Source organism: Zingiber officinale, chromosome 9B (genome assembly GCF_018446385.1).
Source record: "Zingiber officinale cultivar Zhangliang chromosome 9B, Zo_v1.1, whole genome shotgun sequence".
Taxonomy (NCBI): domain Eukaryota; kingdom Viridiplantae; phylum Streptophyta; class Magnoliopsida; order Zingiberales; family Zingiberaceae; genus Zingiber; species Zingiber officinale.
The window spans coordinates 21,742,382-21,759,803 of record NC_056003.1 but is presented as its reverse complement, the minus strand read 5'-3'; the positions used below and the strand labels follow the sequence as shown (position 1 = coordinate 21,759,803).

General features: G+C 36.1%; 2 protein-coding genes across 2 annotated transcripts; both read left to right on the top strand.

Annotated features, from left to right (window-relative positions):
* The first annotated feature begins 3,180 nt into the window (after positions 1 to 3,180).
* LOC122025241 (NDR1/HIN1-like protein 1) lies at positions 3,181 to 4,017 on the top strand. The gene has a single exon (XM_042584007.1). The coding sequence runs from the start codon at positions 3,209 to 3,211 to the stop codon at positions 3,845 to 3,847; it is 639 nt and encodes a 212-aa protein (XP_042439941.1). The 5' UTR covers positions 3,181 to 3,208; the 3' UTR covers positions 3,848 to 4,017.
* Positions 4,018 to 4,637: 620 nt separating this feature from the next.
* Positions 4,638 to 10,131, top strand: LOC122025227 (peptidyl-prolyl cis-trans isomerase CYP18-2-like). The gene is made up of 7 exons (XM_042583996.1): positions 4,638 to 4,788; positions 4,886 to 4,981; positions 5,073 to 5,134; positions 5,438 to 5,571; positions 8,489 to 8,573; positions 9,696 to 9,764; positions 9,880 to 10,131. Exons 1-6 carry the CDS (start codon positions 4,717 to 4,719, stop codon positions 9,739 to 9,741), a joined length of 495 nt encoding a protein of 164 aa, XP_042439930.1. The 5' UTR covers positions 4,638 to 4,716; the 3' UTR covers positions 9,742 to 9,764; positions 9,880 to 10,131.
* The last annotated feature ends 7,291 nt before the right edge of the window (positions 10,132 to 17,422 follow it).

Below are 17,422 nucleotides of genomic sequence, written 5' to 3'. Positions count from 1 at the left end.
TTGATTCAGCGTTCGGACAGGATTAGCCCCTTTGGGGATTGATGACTACTCGATGGTCGCTACTCGGGCGCTGCTATGGGCTCAGCAGGCACCTCCTTTCTTCTGACCTCTTGGGCTTTCTCCACGTTTATGTATTCCGTGGCCCTCCTGAGCAGATGGTCGAAATCCCTCGGCGGTCGAATGAGTGATCGAAAGAACTCTCCTTCGGTGAGGCCTTAGGTGAAGGTGTTCACCAATACTTCTCCAGAGATCGAGGGAATATCCATGACCACCTGGTTGAAGCGCTGGATATAGGCCCGCAATGCCTCCCTGAGCCCTTGCTTCAAGGAGAACAAATTGACGCTTATCTTCTAGTAGCGGCGACTACTAGTGAAGTAGTGTAGAAATGCCGTTAGGAAGTTCTTGAAGCTGTGGATTGATTCGTTTGACAATCTCTTGAACCAACGTTGTGCTAATCTGGAGAGGGTGCTAAGGAAGATCCGACACTTTACCCCGTTGATGTACTGATGAAGTATGGGCGCATTGTCAAACTTGGCCAAGTGATCGTTCGGATTAGTAGTTCCGTTGTATTCTCTGATCGCCAGCGGGGTGTAGTTCTGTTGTATTCTCTAATCGCCAGCGGGGTGCAGTGCCTGGGCAGAGGGTCATCCAGAATCCCTTGCGAGATTTGTTGATTGATCCACTCGAGTGAATCATTGTCCCTTGGTGCTTTCCCCTTTCGTGCATCCTGAACGAGTGCTTCATTAGAGGAAGACCCCTGGTCCTTGTTCGCTCGGCCCCATTCCTCTGATGGAGTCCGGAATAGCACTCGATGAAAGGGGATTGGCGCATTGGGTGCCTCCCCATATATTCCAATCAGCTTCTTGTTCTATCCCTAGGGATGTAAATGAACCAAACGATTCGCGAGCTATTCGGAGCTCGATTCGGTAAAAAGCTCGTTCGAGTTCGTTCGTTTATCTTATCGAGCCGAGCTCGATCTCGATTTCGAACTCGATAGTTTTATCGAGCCGAGCTCGAGCTTAAGGATATTCGGCTCGTGAGCTCACGAACATGTTCATTTATAGGCTCGCGAGCCAAAAAAAATGAGTCTTAAAACGAATCTTAAACCAAGCCAAAAAACGAGCTCTAAAATGAGCCAAAAAAATGAGCTCTAAAACGAGCCTTAAAATGAGTTTTAAAATGAGCCAAAAAAACAAGCTCTAAAACGAGCCAAAACGAGCTCTAAACGAGCTCAGAAACGAGCCTGAGCACGAGCCTGAGCTCGCTTAACGAGTTAGGCTCGTTAACTTTGATAATCGAGCTAATAACGAGCCGAGCTCGAACTGTTCGCGAGCTTGATAATTCTAAAACGAGCCGAGCTCAAGCCTTGTGATAAAAGCTCAATTCGAGCTCGAGCCCGAATATAACTTAAACGAGCTGAGCTCGAGCCTAATACTGTTCAGCTCGGTTCGGCTCGTTTACATCCCTATCTATCCCTGAACGGATACATGCTTTGCTTGATTTCTATATCCTGTTTGATGCTTGCCGCTGATGTCGCAGGCTTATGCGCTTGGCGTTTGGCGCTTAACCAACACTTATTGTTGTTGTTGCTTCACTATCCTTGTCGCTCGGGCTTGTATAAGCATATCAAGATCCTCCTTTGTTAACATCACCATGGTGAGTCATCCAGCGTCCTCTATCTTCTCGTTTCAGATGCATGTTATGTTCCCATAGATGGCGCCAACATGATCCTGTCCGGAAACGGGAAGATGAAAAGTTGGGGATGTGGCTGCTGCATTGACTGGATGTAGATGGGTCCCGCTCTGCAAAACAAGCAACGTCAGTGCCGAGTCAGGGAAGGGGTCCCCAATGTTGTCCTTCTGATGCTCAAGTCAGTCACTAGAACTATAGAGGAAAGCGGAGCAACAGTAACGCAAGCACAAATGGTGAATAACGCGTACCTCCGTCGGTACTTGGACCCCCTTTATATAGAGCCCTGGTGGGCGACGCGCATGCTCCTCGAGGCATGAACATATTATCTAATGTGTCCTATGAAATGACTTGTCAAGAAAGTGGCTCTGACACCATACCTTAACTGGGTATGCATATCCCTGACAAGATAGTAGAAGCTTCCTTCATACGATCCATCTGTTGATCATACCTCGTGTCAATGGCACTATCTTCCAAAAAGATATCGAGAGATATAACAATAGTCCCGCTGCTTGGCCGAGCGGGGTAGTCGCTCGACTGGGACTCCTCTACTCTGTCGGCCTCAGCCGCTCTTCATTGTTGTGACTAACGTAGTAGCTTGTCCCTCCCGATTGGACAAGCTCTTCAATCTCCTCAACGTCCTGTTGCTCCGCACTGAGCGCTTGACCGTCTTACCGTATTGTCTAGAGTTGGACGGGTGGTCAGCTCGGACAAGTCTCTTGTCGATCGAACACTGAATGCCCCAACCGACCTTACTAAGGTCCTGCTCGACCACCGTAGGTGAGTCTTTTGACACTCTGACATTGACCATCTTAAATTTAACCTCGATCTTGATAATTGACCAATGCTAGATAGACCCCTCTTTATCACTGCATCAGTCTACAAATAGATTATATATATAGATAACTTGATTTCCTTAAATATCAACAGGGAGAGTATTGTAATAGGTAAAGTCCAATCGTCAAAGTATGAGATCATTAATCTCCTAGAAACATATGAACTTTAGGTCAAACATGAAGGTAAATTAGGAAATGGTTACACCAACCAAATTGCCTACACAGTCTCTAATCTAATATTTTAGGAAAAAATAAAACATATAAAAATTAATTATTATTTTATTTAAAAATTCAAATAAGATCATCTAATATGTATAGCAAGTTAAAATTTATTTGATTGATAATATGCATTCTATTGAAATGTAACTATTAATAAAAAATTTATCAAACAGAAAATTCTTGTAATTTTCTTCTAGCTAACTTCAACTCGTCATGCAAGTTCCCTGATCGTTTTCTCTCCTTAATAATATATCACTAAGCTTCAACTAATATTCTCCAAATTAACTAAAATACTCTCATCTACTTTACCAAACAACTAATTTAGAGAGACTTTAATCAGATTAAATTTAAAATTATCAAATTGATCGTAGATTATTTTGTCCATTTTCTACTGCCTTTAAATATTCTCGATTATCGCCTTGATCCTCTTGCCCACACCTTCTCATTAGTCTAGCCGGGCCGGCATGTCGATCGACGACTGTGGCAACCACGGCCGCTGCAAGGGCCGACGATTGCACCTCTATCTCTCCGCCGCCGCACTCATTTTTGTCTTCCTCATCCTCCTCACCATCCTGATCATCTGGCTCCTCCTCCGACACACCAAGCCCGAGTTCTACCTCCAGAATGCCTCCGTCCAGCAGTTCAACCTCACCGCCGGCGACTCCAACTCCCTCACCGCCGTCCTGCAAGTCTCCCTCTCCTCGCGCAACCCCAACGATCGCGTCGGCATCTACTACGACAAGCTCGACGCCTTCGCCGCCTACCGGGGCCAGCAGATCACCGGGTGCACTGCGCTCCCTGCAGGTTACCAGGGCCACCACGCCGCCGCCGTGTGGTGGCCGTTCCTGGTCGGGGAAGGCGTCCCCCTGGCGGAGTACATCGCCGTGGCCATGGAGCGGGACGCCGCGGCGGGGCTACTCCTCCTCGACGTGAAGATAGAGGGGAGGCTGCGGTGGAAGTCTGGGTCGTGGAAGTACGGCCACCGCCACCTCCACGTCGACTGCCCGGCGCTCATCTCCATCGACCACGGGACGGGGACCAGTGGCAGCTCTGCGCCGTCGTTCCACTTCCGGCGGACCACGTCATGCACCGTCGACGTCTGACCCACCTAATTAATGGTGGGAATTTAATTAATTGATAATCATACAATTTGCCACTGTAATTGAATACCTACAATAACTGTCAATAAATAAATATATATTGTTTAGTTAAAGGAGATTTGTAGTAGATATGGAGGAATTAAATTGTTTAGTTAGTTATTTCATTTATAAAGTCGGCTGCCTGCTCCTTTGTAGTATTGATCGCATTGCGGGCTCAATGAAATTAAAAATAAAAATAAAAATAAAAATAATAAAAAAGGCTGCATCACAAGTGCAATTAGGACTTAAGAAATTTATTAGTGTAGGATTAGAATAACAATCTCGGTTACTGCCGTCTTATAATTTATATATATCATTAATTAGAAAAGAGCTTGCAGTCCACTTGCTCTAATTCATCCATCAGTATATAAATCCAAAGTACGTTATTAGGAATGGGTAGAAATATTCTATCAAATTAAAAGGTATTAATAGAAAACTAGACTTGGGACAAAAATATTCTAACTAGACTTGGGACAAAAATATTCTATCAAATTAAAAGGTATTAATAGAAAAACTCCCTAATAGAGATCCTCCAAAGAAGGTTAGATAGTCCTCTCTAAATTTTATTTTAGCATTTAACTAAGTTTTATTTAAAATTTAATCAATATTAAAATATAGTAAATATTTTTAAAAAATCACGTTAGGAATTTTAAATAAACTAGCTTTCAAATTCTAAAATCAAATTACATTTTAAATATAAAATATTTTTTAAAAAAATCAATATAAAAAATATCTTCGCAACTAAACCGCCTCTTGTTGTGTAAGTGAGCAGTGAGAGGCTCTCCGGCCTCGGTTTTCAATTTGCGGTTCCATAAAAACTAACTCGCTGCACCATGTGGGGGAGCGCCGACGGCGGCCCGCCGGAGGTGACCTTGGAGACCTCCATGGGACCTTTTACAGTCGAGGTACTTGTTCCTCCTCTCTCCACCTCCTGTCTTCTTCCTTCTCGTTTGATTTGTGCCATACGATCCCTCTCCGACATCACATTTTTATGGATCTTAGATGTACTACAAGCACGCTCCGAAGACTTGCAGGAACTTTGTTGAGCTCTCTAGGAGAGGTTATTACGACAACGTCAAGTTCCACCGAATCATCAAGGTTCTTTCTCATCCTTCCTACGTCGATGACCTAATCTCATTTTTTTCTTCTCTTTTTCTGTTTTCCTAACTATTTGGCTTACGTTCCATAGGATTTTATTGTCCAAGGCGGTGATCCGACAGGGACTGGAAGGGGTGGTGAATCCATTTACGGGTTAGTTACTGTCTTGATTTCCAGTGGCTGTAGAGGGCGTTTGTTTTAGTTGTTTACAGGAAAAATCTGGCAGCAAATAGATTAATTTGAGCTTTCTTGTTGCTTGACTTTGCAAATTAGCAGCTTTTTTGGATTTCGTCACAGATCTGACGGCCACTGCTACACGTCTCTTGTGATGCGTTTTGATTATAATGGGATTTTAGTTGTGTTACTATGAATTTTTGTCCCTAGTCCCTTTTCATTGCTATTGTAGTCAATTACCTTAGTCATTGACTGATAATATTTTCCCTTCATTCTTACCAGTCCAAAGTTTGAGGACGAGATAAAACCTGAGTTGAAGCATACTGGAGCGGGCATACTATCAATGGCAAATGCTGGTCCTAACACAAATGGTAGCCAATTTTTTATAACATTGGCACCATGCCAGCCATTGGACGGTAATAAAAAAAGGAGAACTAGTATTGAAGAGTCTCTCTATTATTATACTATGCTACTTGAGTGATGTGGTCGCTTATCACTTATTTGCTCAATTTCTTCAAGTACAAGAAATAAACTGTTGAGCACCAACTTTTGGCATTGGCTGCATTTATATTATCCTGCTACTAAACTCTATATAAGATTATATGGATACTATTACCTACCACTTCTAAGTCATTTTTAATTGTGTTAAATAGAGTTTTCTTAAGTCTCCTTTCTTATCTTCCCACCTTCAATTCAAATTGTATTTTTTAGGGAAAGGTAAGGCCAAAAGCCTACCCACATCTAGATTCTTAGCTATTATCAGGCTTGGGAAAAGAGAGGGCCAATTCCAATGGTGTTAAGTTTTATCTTGGCTTGTAAGTTCATCTAGAATAATGCAAAAGGATTAGAACTTATATTGACCTTGATGTAATCCTCTAATTATAGGAGCATAATTTGTTATACCTTCAGATTTTAATAACTCTAACACAAATAACTACACTATTATGTATGTCCTTTATCACATCACTATATTACTATTGCTTTCATCTTCAAAACCCATCACAATAAGTTTCTCATTTTGGCTGTACCACGACTATGAGTTCTCAAACTATACTCATGCCCACTTATATATAACATAAAACAATCTATCAAAGACAAATTCTCTAACATTGCTCAGTGATAAGGATGTTCCTTGCATATAGTGTGATAAAAGTTTGTATAAATATGATAAAAAAATTGCCTACATATATAATTTGTTTAAATTCACTAGCACTCCTCAATTTAAATGTGTTGCAATTCTTTATCAATTTGCATATGAACCTAGAGTTGTTACTAATATTAGATCAAGATAAAAACGTTTTGAAGAAAATGAAGGTAGGTGGCACAAGCAAGGAATTGATGTTCAAGAAAGTTTTAGATGATTCAAAAAAGGAATTGATTTGAATTGATTGGAAATGGTTTTATTTTGCCCATTGTGTAGTTTAGCATCTTTTAATTTGTAGGATTTTAATGGCTATTTTTTAGTTTATTAGGACTTCAATTGAGTTATTATATTTTTTAACTTGTCATATTTATTTCCTGTTTTGGAATGTTTAGTTAAAAAAGTAACGCCATTTCAATTTATTTTCATCATTCGAGTAATAAAAAATTCTCCTTTGTCAATCTATATGGGGTTTTATTTCTTTATTTGAGAATAATTATCTCTTTGCTTTATCTATTTCGTTTGTATTAGTATGTTTTAATTTGATTTGATGTTGCCTCAATTTAGAAGAACATCTACACTCGCAGGACTTATGGGTTATGCGCCCACTATTCATTTGCCGCATTTGACAATGTTTTCTATGATTTCAAACAGGAATATTTTAACTTTCAAATTTTTATTTTGGATTGATTAAAAGTTGTTCTATTTGGATTTGGGGGTATCATGTAGATTAGTTTAGTTTAATGGGTAGCTTTTAATTTAGTAGGAGTTTGTGATATTTATCTCCTATTTTCTATAGGTTGAGTCTCTATAGCGTTGTTGTAATATAGTTTCAACTTATAAAAAAAATTTCTTTGTCAATCACTGCATGAGATCTTTCATCTTTGTATGCGATAATTATTCCCTTGTTCCATTTATTTCATCTCAATTCTCTGTGTGAGTTTCAGTTCAATCTGGTGTTGCATTAATAGTTAAATTGTTAGGTTGAATGATACTGCAATTTAATTTGGAAGTAGTTATTTATTAAGTTTTTTTGGTTAATTAAGTTATTTATTAAAATTTTGAGAATTAAAAAGATGCTCTAGAAATTAAGGAAAAGATTTTAGAATCTATTTGTAGGAATAAGGGTGATATATAATATTATTTTAATTATAAAGGTTTTAATTGATGCGTCTATACCATGAAACTTTAGAAAACTTCTATGCTAGGAGAAAGGAGATAAAATGTCGGATTTAAAAAATCAATTTGGTACAATGTCTACAAGAGCAACCATAGATGCTATTTATTCAAATAAGAAAACTAATTAAAAATAGATAGGATTTGGAGAAAAAAGAATATTGAGCAATTATATTAATGCAATAAAAGATATGTATAATGTATTGTTACTAATGCTAGAATTACTAGCGAAGGCATATGATTTCTCTATAACTATAAGTTTATATTAAAGGTTAGCTCTCTATCCGTATCTTTTTGTATAGTAGTGTTAGATGAACTAACCAATTATATTAAGAATAAATCTTCTAGTGTACATATATATTTAAGATAAACCTCCTTAGTATATGCTACACAGACATACTGTGTTAATTCATGATACTATATTGAAGCTCAAATTGTGAAGAAAAGACTTAAAACTAAAGATTTTAATAAAAGCAGAACTAAAATTGAATTTATAAATTGTAATGTTAATAATAAGAAAGAATCATTGGAATAATTAAGTAGATACTTTTAAAATCTTTATAAATTAAAAGGATTAGATATTTTAGATTTGTTATTCAACAAGAATGGGATATTGATGAAAATACCATTAATGGGACAAAAATACATAGAAAAACACTAGTCAATTCAATAAAGAATGATTTAATTAATTTGATCATTACAAGAAATATAGTTTTGCATAGAGTTGGGAAAAGATTTTTGTAAGTTGAGACATACACTCTGTAAACATGTTGATGAGTTAAGTCAATAACCACAAGTAGCTGAAAATTTGGGATAATATTAGATAGTAGTTATAGCCTTATAGGATCTATGTGGACTTGTTTTAGATTAGTAACTTGTTTTTCTAAATCTCTGATAAATTTGCTAATGTTATCATTTTGTTCTTTTATTTGGATTTATTATCATCGGCAAGAAGTTAAACTAAGTTATTTCTCATGTTTTAAACATTTTTTTGGATATGATTTGTCCTTCCACAGGGAAGCATACCATTTTTGGTAGAGTCTGTAGGGGGATGGAAGTAATTAAACGTCTTGGAAGTGTGCAAACTGACAACAGTGATAGGTAATTCTGAGATTTTTCTAAACGATATAAATCTGCATTTGCATTGTGAGTCTGCAACACGTCATGCTAGCATATAAGTGGATACTGATAGTTACATTCTGGTAGTTGGTACCCTGCTTTTTCTTTATCTGAAGAAGCTATTTTTTTTCCTTTAAACTCCCATGACATTGTTGAAATTCTGAAGCACCCATGCAATTTCTTTTGATGGAGCCACGAAGTATTTTAACTTTTTTTTTCCACATCTTGATGTTTAGAAGCTCGTGCTTGGTGGATTTCGCGTGGAATGGGTTTTAGTAACTATGACTAGAAATCCCACCTAATGTATTGTTCATCTGTAATTACTAGTCATAATTTTATACTGGTTATTAGTCTTGTGCCTGTGTAATAGAATTCTTTGTAAAGACCACCTAGGGTTTAAATACCAAACTTTTCCATAAGGGAATATTATTCAAAAGTTTCTTCAACCGGCAAGAGAAGTAGGTAGTTCCTATTGCAAAGGTGGAAATTATGGCTAGTAAATTGCATGCCATTTGGCAGACGAAGGGATATTTTTCAAAGTCTCTTCAATGGGAAAGAGAAGTAGGTGGCTGCTATTACAAGGCCAGAAACTATGGCTGGTAAATTGCATGCCAATTGGCAGAGGAGGATGGGCAATTGTATCTTTTTCTCCAAATGGCCTTCAGGCAGGATAGTTGTCTTCTGATTATCTTGTTAACTGATCTATTTTAAATTTCTACTCGTGAAAAAGTTGTCTGCAGTGTGCGAGCGTATGAGCTAGGAGCCTTCTAAATCCTTGATCATATTGCAGATGTTCAGATTTGATATCTAGCAAATCACAGTACTTGCACAACTATTGTAATAAATGATTCACATTATAACTTACCACAAGGATGAATCTGATGGAACTCAAAAGTAAACACTACATATTCCAATAAAACCCAAAACAAGAGGGCTGGACATATATAAATTATTGTAAGAAAGAGAAGAGGCCCCATGATTTATAAAGTCAGCACATGTCCTACATTCAGGTTATGTAGCTCATACGCTCATACACTGCACTTTCTTTTGCCTCCATTTTTTATCTCTTTTTCCGTCTCATTTCGTTTGTCTTTACTAAATCAGGCCAATACACGATGTGAAGATACTAAGAACAATTGTCCAAGACTGAAGTGCTCAAGTCGCAACGAAAAGGTACCAGGATATACATAACAACATTCTTTTCTTGAGAGTTATCCTTCATGTTTTTTTCTACATAAGATTTCCTTATTTCTCATGAAGATGTTGCCTTCCTCATTGTGTATATCAGGATAATCCTAGTAAAAAGTGCTAGATACGATGCAGCTAGTGACCTTCACTTGGCGCAAAGTGTTACTTGTCCTTAGTTTGACTAAATTTTCTCCAGTCTCCTTTGATGATGGATTATTGCGTGAAGGGGAATTGTTTTATTTGTACCCAGATTTGTTGTAATTTTATTTACTTTGTCAACTCAATTTTCGATGGTCAACGGTTGAAAAATTTTTAGGAGTAACAAAACAAATAAAAAATTATCATTGTGAATTGCGTACGGACCAATGAAACTAGGATCTACGTGTGGCTTGTAATTTCGTCAACCATTGGGAGATTGGAAGTCCGATCCTGTCGGCCTGCCATTTAACCAAACCCACCATTCTCTCCCTTTCTTTCCCCTCCCTTCCCCCTCTCTTTATATCTGAACAAGGAGAGGGCACTCCAAGCTCATGCATCATCGGCCATACAACTTAATTCAAGGAGTGGGAGAAGTGTGTTTGTTCTTCAGACAGTGATCATCGGTGATCGTGGTGGTGGCAATGGCTGACGATGACCAAGCTTTCCCGGCCGGGAATGCGGCTGCGGAGTTGAACAGAGACAAGCCCGATCAATTCCCTACTGATTCCGTCTCCTCTAATATCACTGCTGCCCGCAAGAAAGTATTTTAAATTCTTGCTTACCATCTTTTAAAAAAGATATATCCTTACATGAATACATATTTTAGTGGATTAATCTAGATAATTTAGTTCTCATCAGTTTTTTTTTTTTTTGCAAAATTAAAATATTAGAATGACATTTACATGATATTATGTTAATTCAGCAAATATTAATTTGAATATTGGCATTATCTATGATTCAATCGCAAGAATAATCTGAGAAATCTTTCGAAGTTTGTTATTTAAGATCAAACTTTGAACTCAAATTTTAGACACAAGTGGAAATTGCTGACATGGATGCATGCATGGTTTCTGCTAGAAGGAAGCTGCGGCTGCTGCGGAGGCGGCGGCGTCGAGGAGCAGATCCGGTGGGAAGTGCGAGCTCGGCAGCAGCCTGAAGTCGACCTTGGTCATCTCCGGCGTGGTCGTCGTCGCTGTAGGGGTGGCGTTCTTCGTCGCCAAGAAGCTAAAACAGACGTAGACAAACTGTTTCGATTTTGGTGGATCATCGGATTGAAGTTTCATATCTTTGTTTTCACGTTTCATCGTTAAATCTCTTTTCGTTAATTATGTAATTGCTCGAAGATATATACCGACCGCAATCTTTGTTTTCTGAAAGGATTCTTTAATTCTGTTTAAAAATCTTACAGTTTCTCAAATCATTCATCTTGATCTACAAAAATATTAAGCAAACACAGGGGGCGGTTAGCTTGTTTAAGCGGTTAATTAGATATTTAAATGTCAAATTCTAACCGCGGTGAATTATAAGAATTTTTTTTATTGAGATGATGATTCTAAGAATGTGCCGTTTCAATGGACCTCTGTTAAGTGTTTTCTAATTTATACGTGCGGTCGGTAAAAAATTTATATGAGATTGAATTGTCATCTTTAAAATTAATTGATTTGGAACATTGGATACCGGATTAAAAAAATATTAACCAAACACAAAAACACATATTATTATGTTATTATTGGGGTAGCAACTGCAATAACATTTGAAAGTACATGCTATTATTGAACTCATACGACCTCCAGCTAATACTGGAGATTTCAGTAAAATGGTCTGGGTTTAATCCCCTTCATGGCTTCATCAGAATCAAATAGATTTCTAGAACTAATAAACGAAAATAGAGAATTCGAGATGTATTTTAAAATTCAAGGAGAATTTATTATTATTATTATTATTCACATTTGGGACTCCATAGAACTGGCAACTCATGTTTCCACCTTTTCTACCAACATTGGCTAAACAAATCTCAATTTTTTTCCTAAAAATATCTTAGGTGAAAAGTTAAAAATACCCTTCTTTTAGTAAATTTATAAATCTTCCTCTTCTCTTTCTCCCTCCTCCGCCCTTCTCTTTTCTCTCATTTTTTCTCTTTATAACCTAATATCTCTCAAAATATAAAGATTATAGTAACAAATCAATAATAAACCATGAAGATTCAATTCCTACGAACAGTATAAACTTCTTTTTCATTTTTTCCATGCAATATGACTGTATATTGTATTCTCACAATTTAAATTGTAGCAGTGTGAAAGTGATTATTGTAGAGTCATTGTGCATATAAAAGCCAGGATGAATCGAGTGGTTTTAAAAGTTTGTCTTTTTTTATTTATAAAATAAGTACATAGCAGAAAAAATAAAAATAGAAACGAAAAAAATAAGAACTCAAACGATTTTACTTGGTTCGAAGACTTCGGTAACCCCTACTCCAAGACCTAGATCCTTTAAATCTATCAATGGATAATCCACTAACTCCTCTTCCGGAAGCACCGGAAGAGTGATCGAATACAAAGAAATAAGATAGAAAGTGTAACAGTCCTACACTTTCCTTTTGTAGATATGTATAATAAATATAACTGTAAAATAAATTACCAACACAAAGATATCAAAGTAAGAACGCTCGTGTGTTGGTGGTGGTCTGTCTGTGATAGTCAAATATAGCAGGGTTGTAGAGAACAGCAGCACGAAGTTGGAGTAGTCGAAACGTTGCATGATTGCGTAGAAGCTCGTAGAAGAAGTGTGTTTGAAGCCTTGATCGAGTAGCCCTTTTATTGAGCATTGAAGGCGTCTTCAAGCCAATGGAAGGCGTCTTCAACCCCAAGGTTTTATCCCCAAAAATTTGGCTCTTATCATCGACGAAGTCTTTTGCCTTATCCGACCCAAGGCGCCTTCAAGGCTCTCCAAAGCACCTTCTATCGCCCAACTAAAGGCGCTTCTTTCACATGGAAGGCACCTCGAGTACTGTTCACTCAAGGTATTTTATACTCCTTTCACCTTGCAAAATGTGTTAGTTCAACAAAATGAAGTATACCCTATAAGACGAAGTTAGCACAATAATAAAATAACAGTATTAATTAGATTCTATTTTCCTGAGACCAGGATCTAATCACGGTCTCAATTTAGGTTTCCAAAATGGATCTAAATTGAACCTACGCCTAAAGTCCCCAAATATAACTCGTCCTCACTGGAACACTCTCCTCCAGTGACTTACTTTACTTACCATGCAGAACTGTTTGACTCCCTCATGGTCTACCAAGTCTTCCCGCCAGTTGTTAGGTCTGCGGACCCAACTGGATTTCGGTCAGTTGTCAAGTCCCGCGGACCCAGTCGAATTTCTTGTCATATATCGGATTACTTCTTGATTTATCTAGACTTTTACACCAGCTATCAGGTCCTCCAGACCTACTTAGATTTCAGCTTGGTGTCAGACCAGTCAAGTACTGCACACTTGGTATAAAAGGTTAGATCACACAATATATCTAACTTTCATCCATTTGTCATTCATCAAAACTTAAGTTTGATTATTTGTGTCAACTGCACAAACAATCTCTCCCTTTTTGATGCAATGACAACCTGGGTTAAAGCTAGAAAAATATGCAAAAAGAAATAGCAATAAAAAATCATTCAAGAAGAAAAAACTAAGTAAATTCTATTTTATTCTCTTGAGCATTTTAGGGTTAAGATTTTAAAATTTTTAATTTTACCTTTAGGTTTTGTTACTTAACCCTTGCCCTTCCCCTTTGACATTCATCAAAAATTATACACCTTAGCAAGTGTAAGCAAATAAAAGGGAGGATGTAGAAAAATTAAAACACGTAGGTATATCAAGTAACACATTTTTCAAAGGTAAAGTTTGTCTTAAAAACTTGCAGATCCATTTTAGGGAGAAGTTAATGATAAGAAAATTGAAAGAAGTTAATGATAAGAAATTTTTTCAAAGTATTTAAGGAAATTGTCAAAATTTTGCGAAAGGTTTTCAAAATTTTGAAAATTAAAATTTTTCAAAAACAAAACATTTTACAAGGATAAACTGTGCATGAATTTTGTAAATCATTTTTCAAGATAAATTTCAAAACACTTTTCAAAAGTAATTTTTAAAATAATTTTCAAGATGGTGTTGCAAAGTAATTTTTAAATTTTAAGTAATTTTTAAATTTTAATTTTGCAAAGTAACTTTTGAAAAGAATTTTTCAAATTGTTTTTTCAAAATATTTTCAAAGCAATTAGCTAAGGGAACATTGTGAAAATGCATTTTTCAAAGGTTTTTCAATGTAAATTTGAAGCAAATTTTTGAATAAGCTCTACAATTAGAGTAAAAAGTAATTTTCAAAACATCTTTAAAGAATTTTGGAAGTATTTGCAAAATACTTTTCAATAAAGTTTCAAAAGAATTTATAAATCAACAATTTGAAAACAAATCTTTTAAAAGCAGTTTTCAAATATCCCCCCTTAACCTGATATTACTTTAAAAATAATATTCATCTACAAATTTTCCTTAAATGTCTAACCTTTAGTTATTAACTAATTACCAGAAGATAGCGTTTACTTGATTACTTAAATTAAGTAATAATATCAAGTTAGAAATTTATTGAAAAAGGACTACTTAACTTGATCAATGTACTGTTATATTTTTCACTCAGACTTATGTTGATGCACTGATATAAGCATCTGAAATCCAAGCAAAAGGCCTACACATCTCACGTCATTTTAAGTTTTTGAATACACAATCAAGGTAGACCTAGTGTGCTTGTAAGATGCTCATTACCTATATCTATAGGATCATGCTTTCTAGGGATTCATCCTAGACTAAGGCTAAAATAAATTTTGAAACACTAGAGAAATGGGAGTTTGAGAAAATATAATTAATGAATTTTTCTAGAATTTAAAAGTTGTTTAAGGAGAAACACATCCTATCCTTTAATTAGATTTTCAAAAAGGAATTCACTATATTATCACAATAAGGTAGTCAATAAGTAACTGAATAGATAGATCAAGTCAAGTAAATAAACAATATATACAAGTGCACTGAACAAATAATGTCTATTCATCATCGGCAGGTGGAGGTGGGGTTTGATCAATCAGTTGTAAGGCCTGAAGTATGGTCTGCATCTATAGATCTAGCCGCCTAAAGCCAGTGGTCATCTCACCACAAGAGAGGTGAATCCCTCCGAGATTGACTGTCGGATCTATGTCGAAGACTCCTCAAGTCTAGTAAGGCCATCCTCTACAGAAAGCGAGGTCGAGGGCTGGGTCAGAGTCGGAAGAGGTGCAAAGAGCTCATCAATCGTAAATGTTGGCATCTCCTCCCCCATGGTTGTAGCTACCTCATGACCTCGGTCGGTATGATTAGTGGGACATCCTCCTCAGCCTCGTTTGGAACGGTTAGCTGAGGACTCACTCTCCAAGCCAGTCCCCTTGAGCGGTAACCTTTATATGCACTAATGCAAGCTAACGCTAACCAATCTCATCATACGTGCTAAGGGAAGTAAGTGTACCTTGGGTCATATCTACCCCTATGGTCGAAAATATAAAAGTCAAAATGTGATAATAGGGTATATGAACATGTCTCATAGTTATGAGACTAGATGCATGAATGATATTTTGAAACATATGTAATATAACATCGATGTCTAGTCACTGACATAGTTCATAAAGGAGGAAAGAATGTGAGGATCGCATCATCACAACATTGCAAGATGTGATCGATAAAACGCAGGTCGTAAAAACTCTATATAGGACATAGTCTTGAACCCTAAGAGAGAAAGACCTTAAGTCTGTCACAGTAGGTACTCTCTCCTCCCTAAAAAAATACATATGGATAGTATTCAATGTAATATGGGAGTAGAGTTTACCAAATGACAAATTCCTACTAGGATAACACAAAAATGGGCATGCAAACCGCTTAAATCCCAAACTATCATATAGTAGAGTGGGTGAGAACCTAAAGTCCTTGCCACCTACTCTGGTGGAGTATGTCAAGTCATCTATTTTAACTAAGTTGTTATAAAATTATGCACATAAGTCTAAGTTTACTAAATAACTATAGTAAACTAATCTATCTAACTTATAACAGTCTATAACTTCTATAATTGGGGTACAATAATAGGAAAAATGTCCTACTTAGATATCTAGATTTTAATACAACATATGTACGATCCAAAAAATATAGCCTAAGACGCTCAGTAGGAATCTGGCATCGGCAGAGGGGACACTACTAGAACTAGCCTGGGATGAAATAACATTTTGTCACTTCCTAAAGTAATATATACATATAAATATTCAAGAAAAACACACAAATTTAGAGAAATAACTAGATAGATTGAGTTAGAGTATATGTAGGAGGCATGTTTGTTATTTGAGAGGTGAATAGAGGAGAAAGAGGTGTAAAAAATTGCTGGAAGGCGCCTTCCCTACTCAGATTTCGTGAACAGAGAAAGTCTCTGCTCGTTGTTAAAATTTAGGTTGAAGGCACCTTCAGGCCAACGGAAGGCGCCTTTTATGCGTTATGGAGGGTTCCTTCAAACGCATTGAAGGTGCCTTCACTAGATTGGGCGGGAGTTTTGTTGCCCTTCTGCGGGGCACCTCCAATTCTATCAAAGGCTCCTTTGATACCAAGTTTTTTTTAGAGTTGGATTTAAGTTGTTAATTTTTAATTCAATTTTAGTTTAATTTTACATTTTAGTTTGAGTTTAATTTTAATTTAAGTTTAATTTTAATTTGATTTTAATTTTAAAATTTTTTAAGTTAAGTTTAAATTTAAATTTTAAGTTTTAAGTTTAAATTTTAATTTGAATTTAATTTTAATATTTTTTAAGTTAAGTTTAAATTTAATTTGAATTTGATTTTAATATTTTTAAGTTAAGTTTAAATTTAATTTGATTTTAATTTTAATATTTTTTAAGTTAAGTTTAATTTTAATTTTAAGTTTTAAATTTAAATTTTAATGATCTAATTATCTCACTCAATCTAAGTTTTCAGAGGTATCTTATCATTTTATGAGATGAGTTAAATTCAATTTTTAGGGGTTGGTTTAATTTATGTTAGATTCAAGTTTAGCTTTGGGTTAATCAAGCAGGCATTTTTTGAATAAATTTCTAAGTTGTGGTGAGTCACACAGACATCATTAGAGTAATCACGTTTCGAGATTATTTAAATAGTCCTGCCCAAAAAACTTAACACAAAACTTTGGTCTAACAAATTTAGATTGGTAAGGGGTAGCTTCAGTTAGTTCTACTAAGCCAAATACACCAGGTCAAACACATATGATTCTTCCTAAACGTGCATAGATAGAGCTTCCTTAACCTACTATCATCCTAAACTTCTCTAGTACTGTTTGTTAGGTTAAATTAGTCCCTAAGTTATCTAGTCCTAATTACCAGTTGGGTAAACTATTATTTTGGAGGCCTCAAGTTTAGTGTCTACCCCTGAATTATTGAACTTAGGTTAAATTTTAGGTTTGTGTTGATTTATTTTATAGTTATAATAAACTTGATTATAGCTTGAATTTAATTTGATTTTGTAGTCATTTAATTTAACTTTAGTTCTTTGGTTTGAATTTGATTTGTTTTGATTTTATTTTATATTTTAGATTTGAACTAGTAGGTTTAAGTTTTATTTTT

Bases quoted from the DNA above. Each gene is read 5' to 3' on its own strand.
- LOC122025227 (XM_042583996.1), top strand. From the start codon at position 4,717: ATGTGGGGGAGCGCCGACGGCGGCCCGCCGGAGGTGACCTTGGAGACC. The intron at 4,789-4,885 runs GTACTTGTTCCT...TATGGATCTTAG, and splicing joins TGGGACCTTTTACAGTCGAG to ATGTACTACAAGCACGCTCC. The intron at 5,572-8,488 runs GTAATAAAAAAA...GTCCTTCCACAG, and splicing joins ACCATGCCAGCCATTGGACG to GGAAGCATACCATTTTTGGT.
- LOC122025241 (XM_042584007.1), top strand. From the start codon at position 3,209: ATGTCGATCGACGACTGTGGCAACCACGGCCGCTGCAAGGGCCGACGA.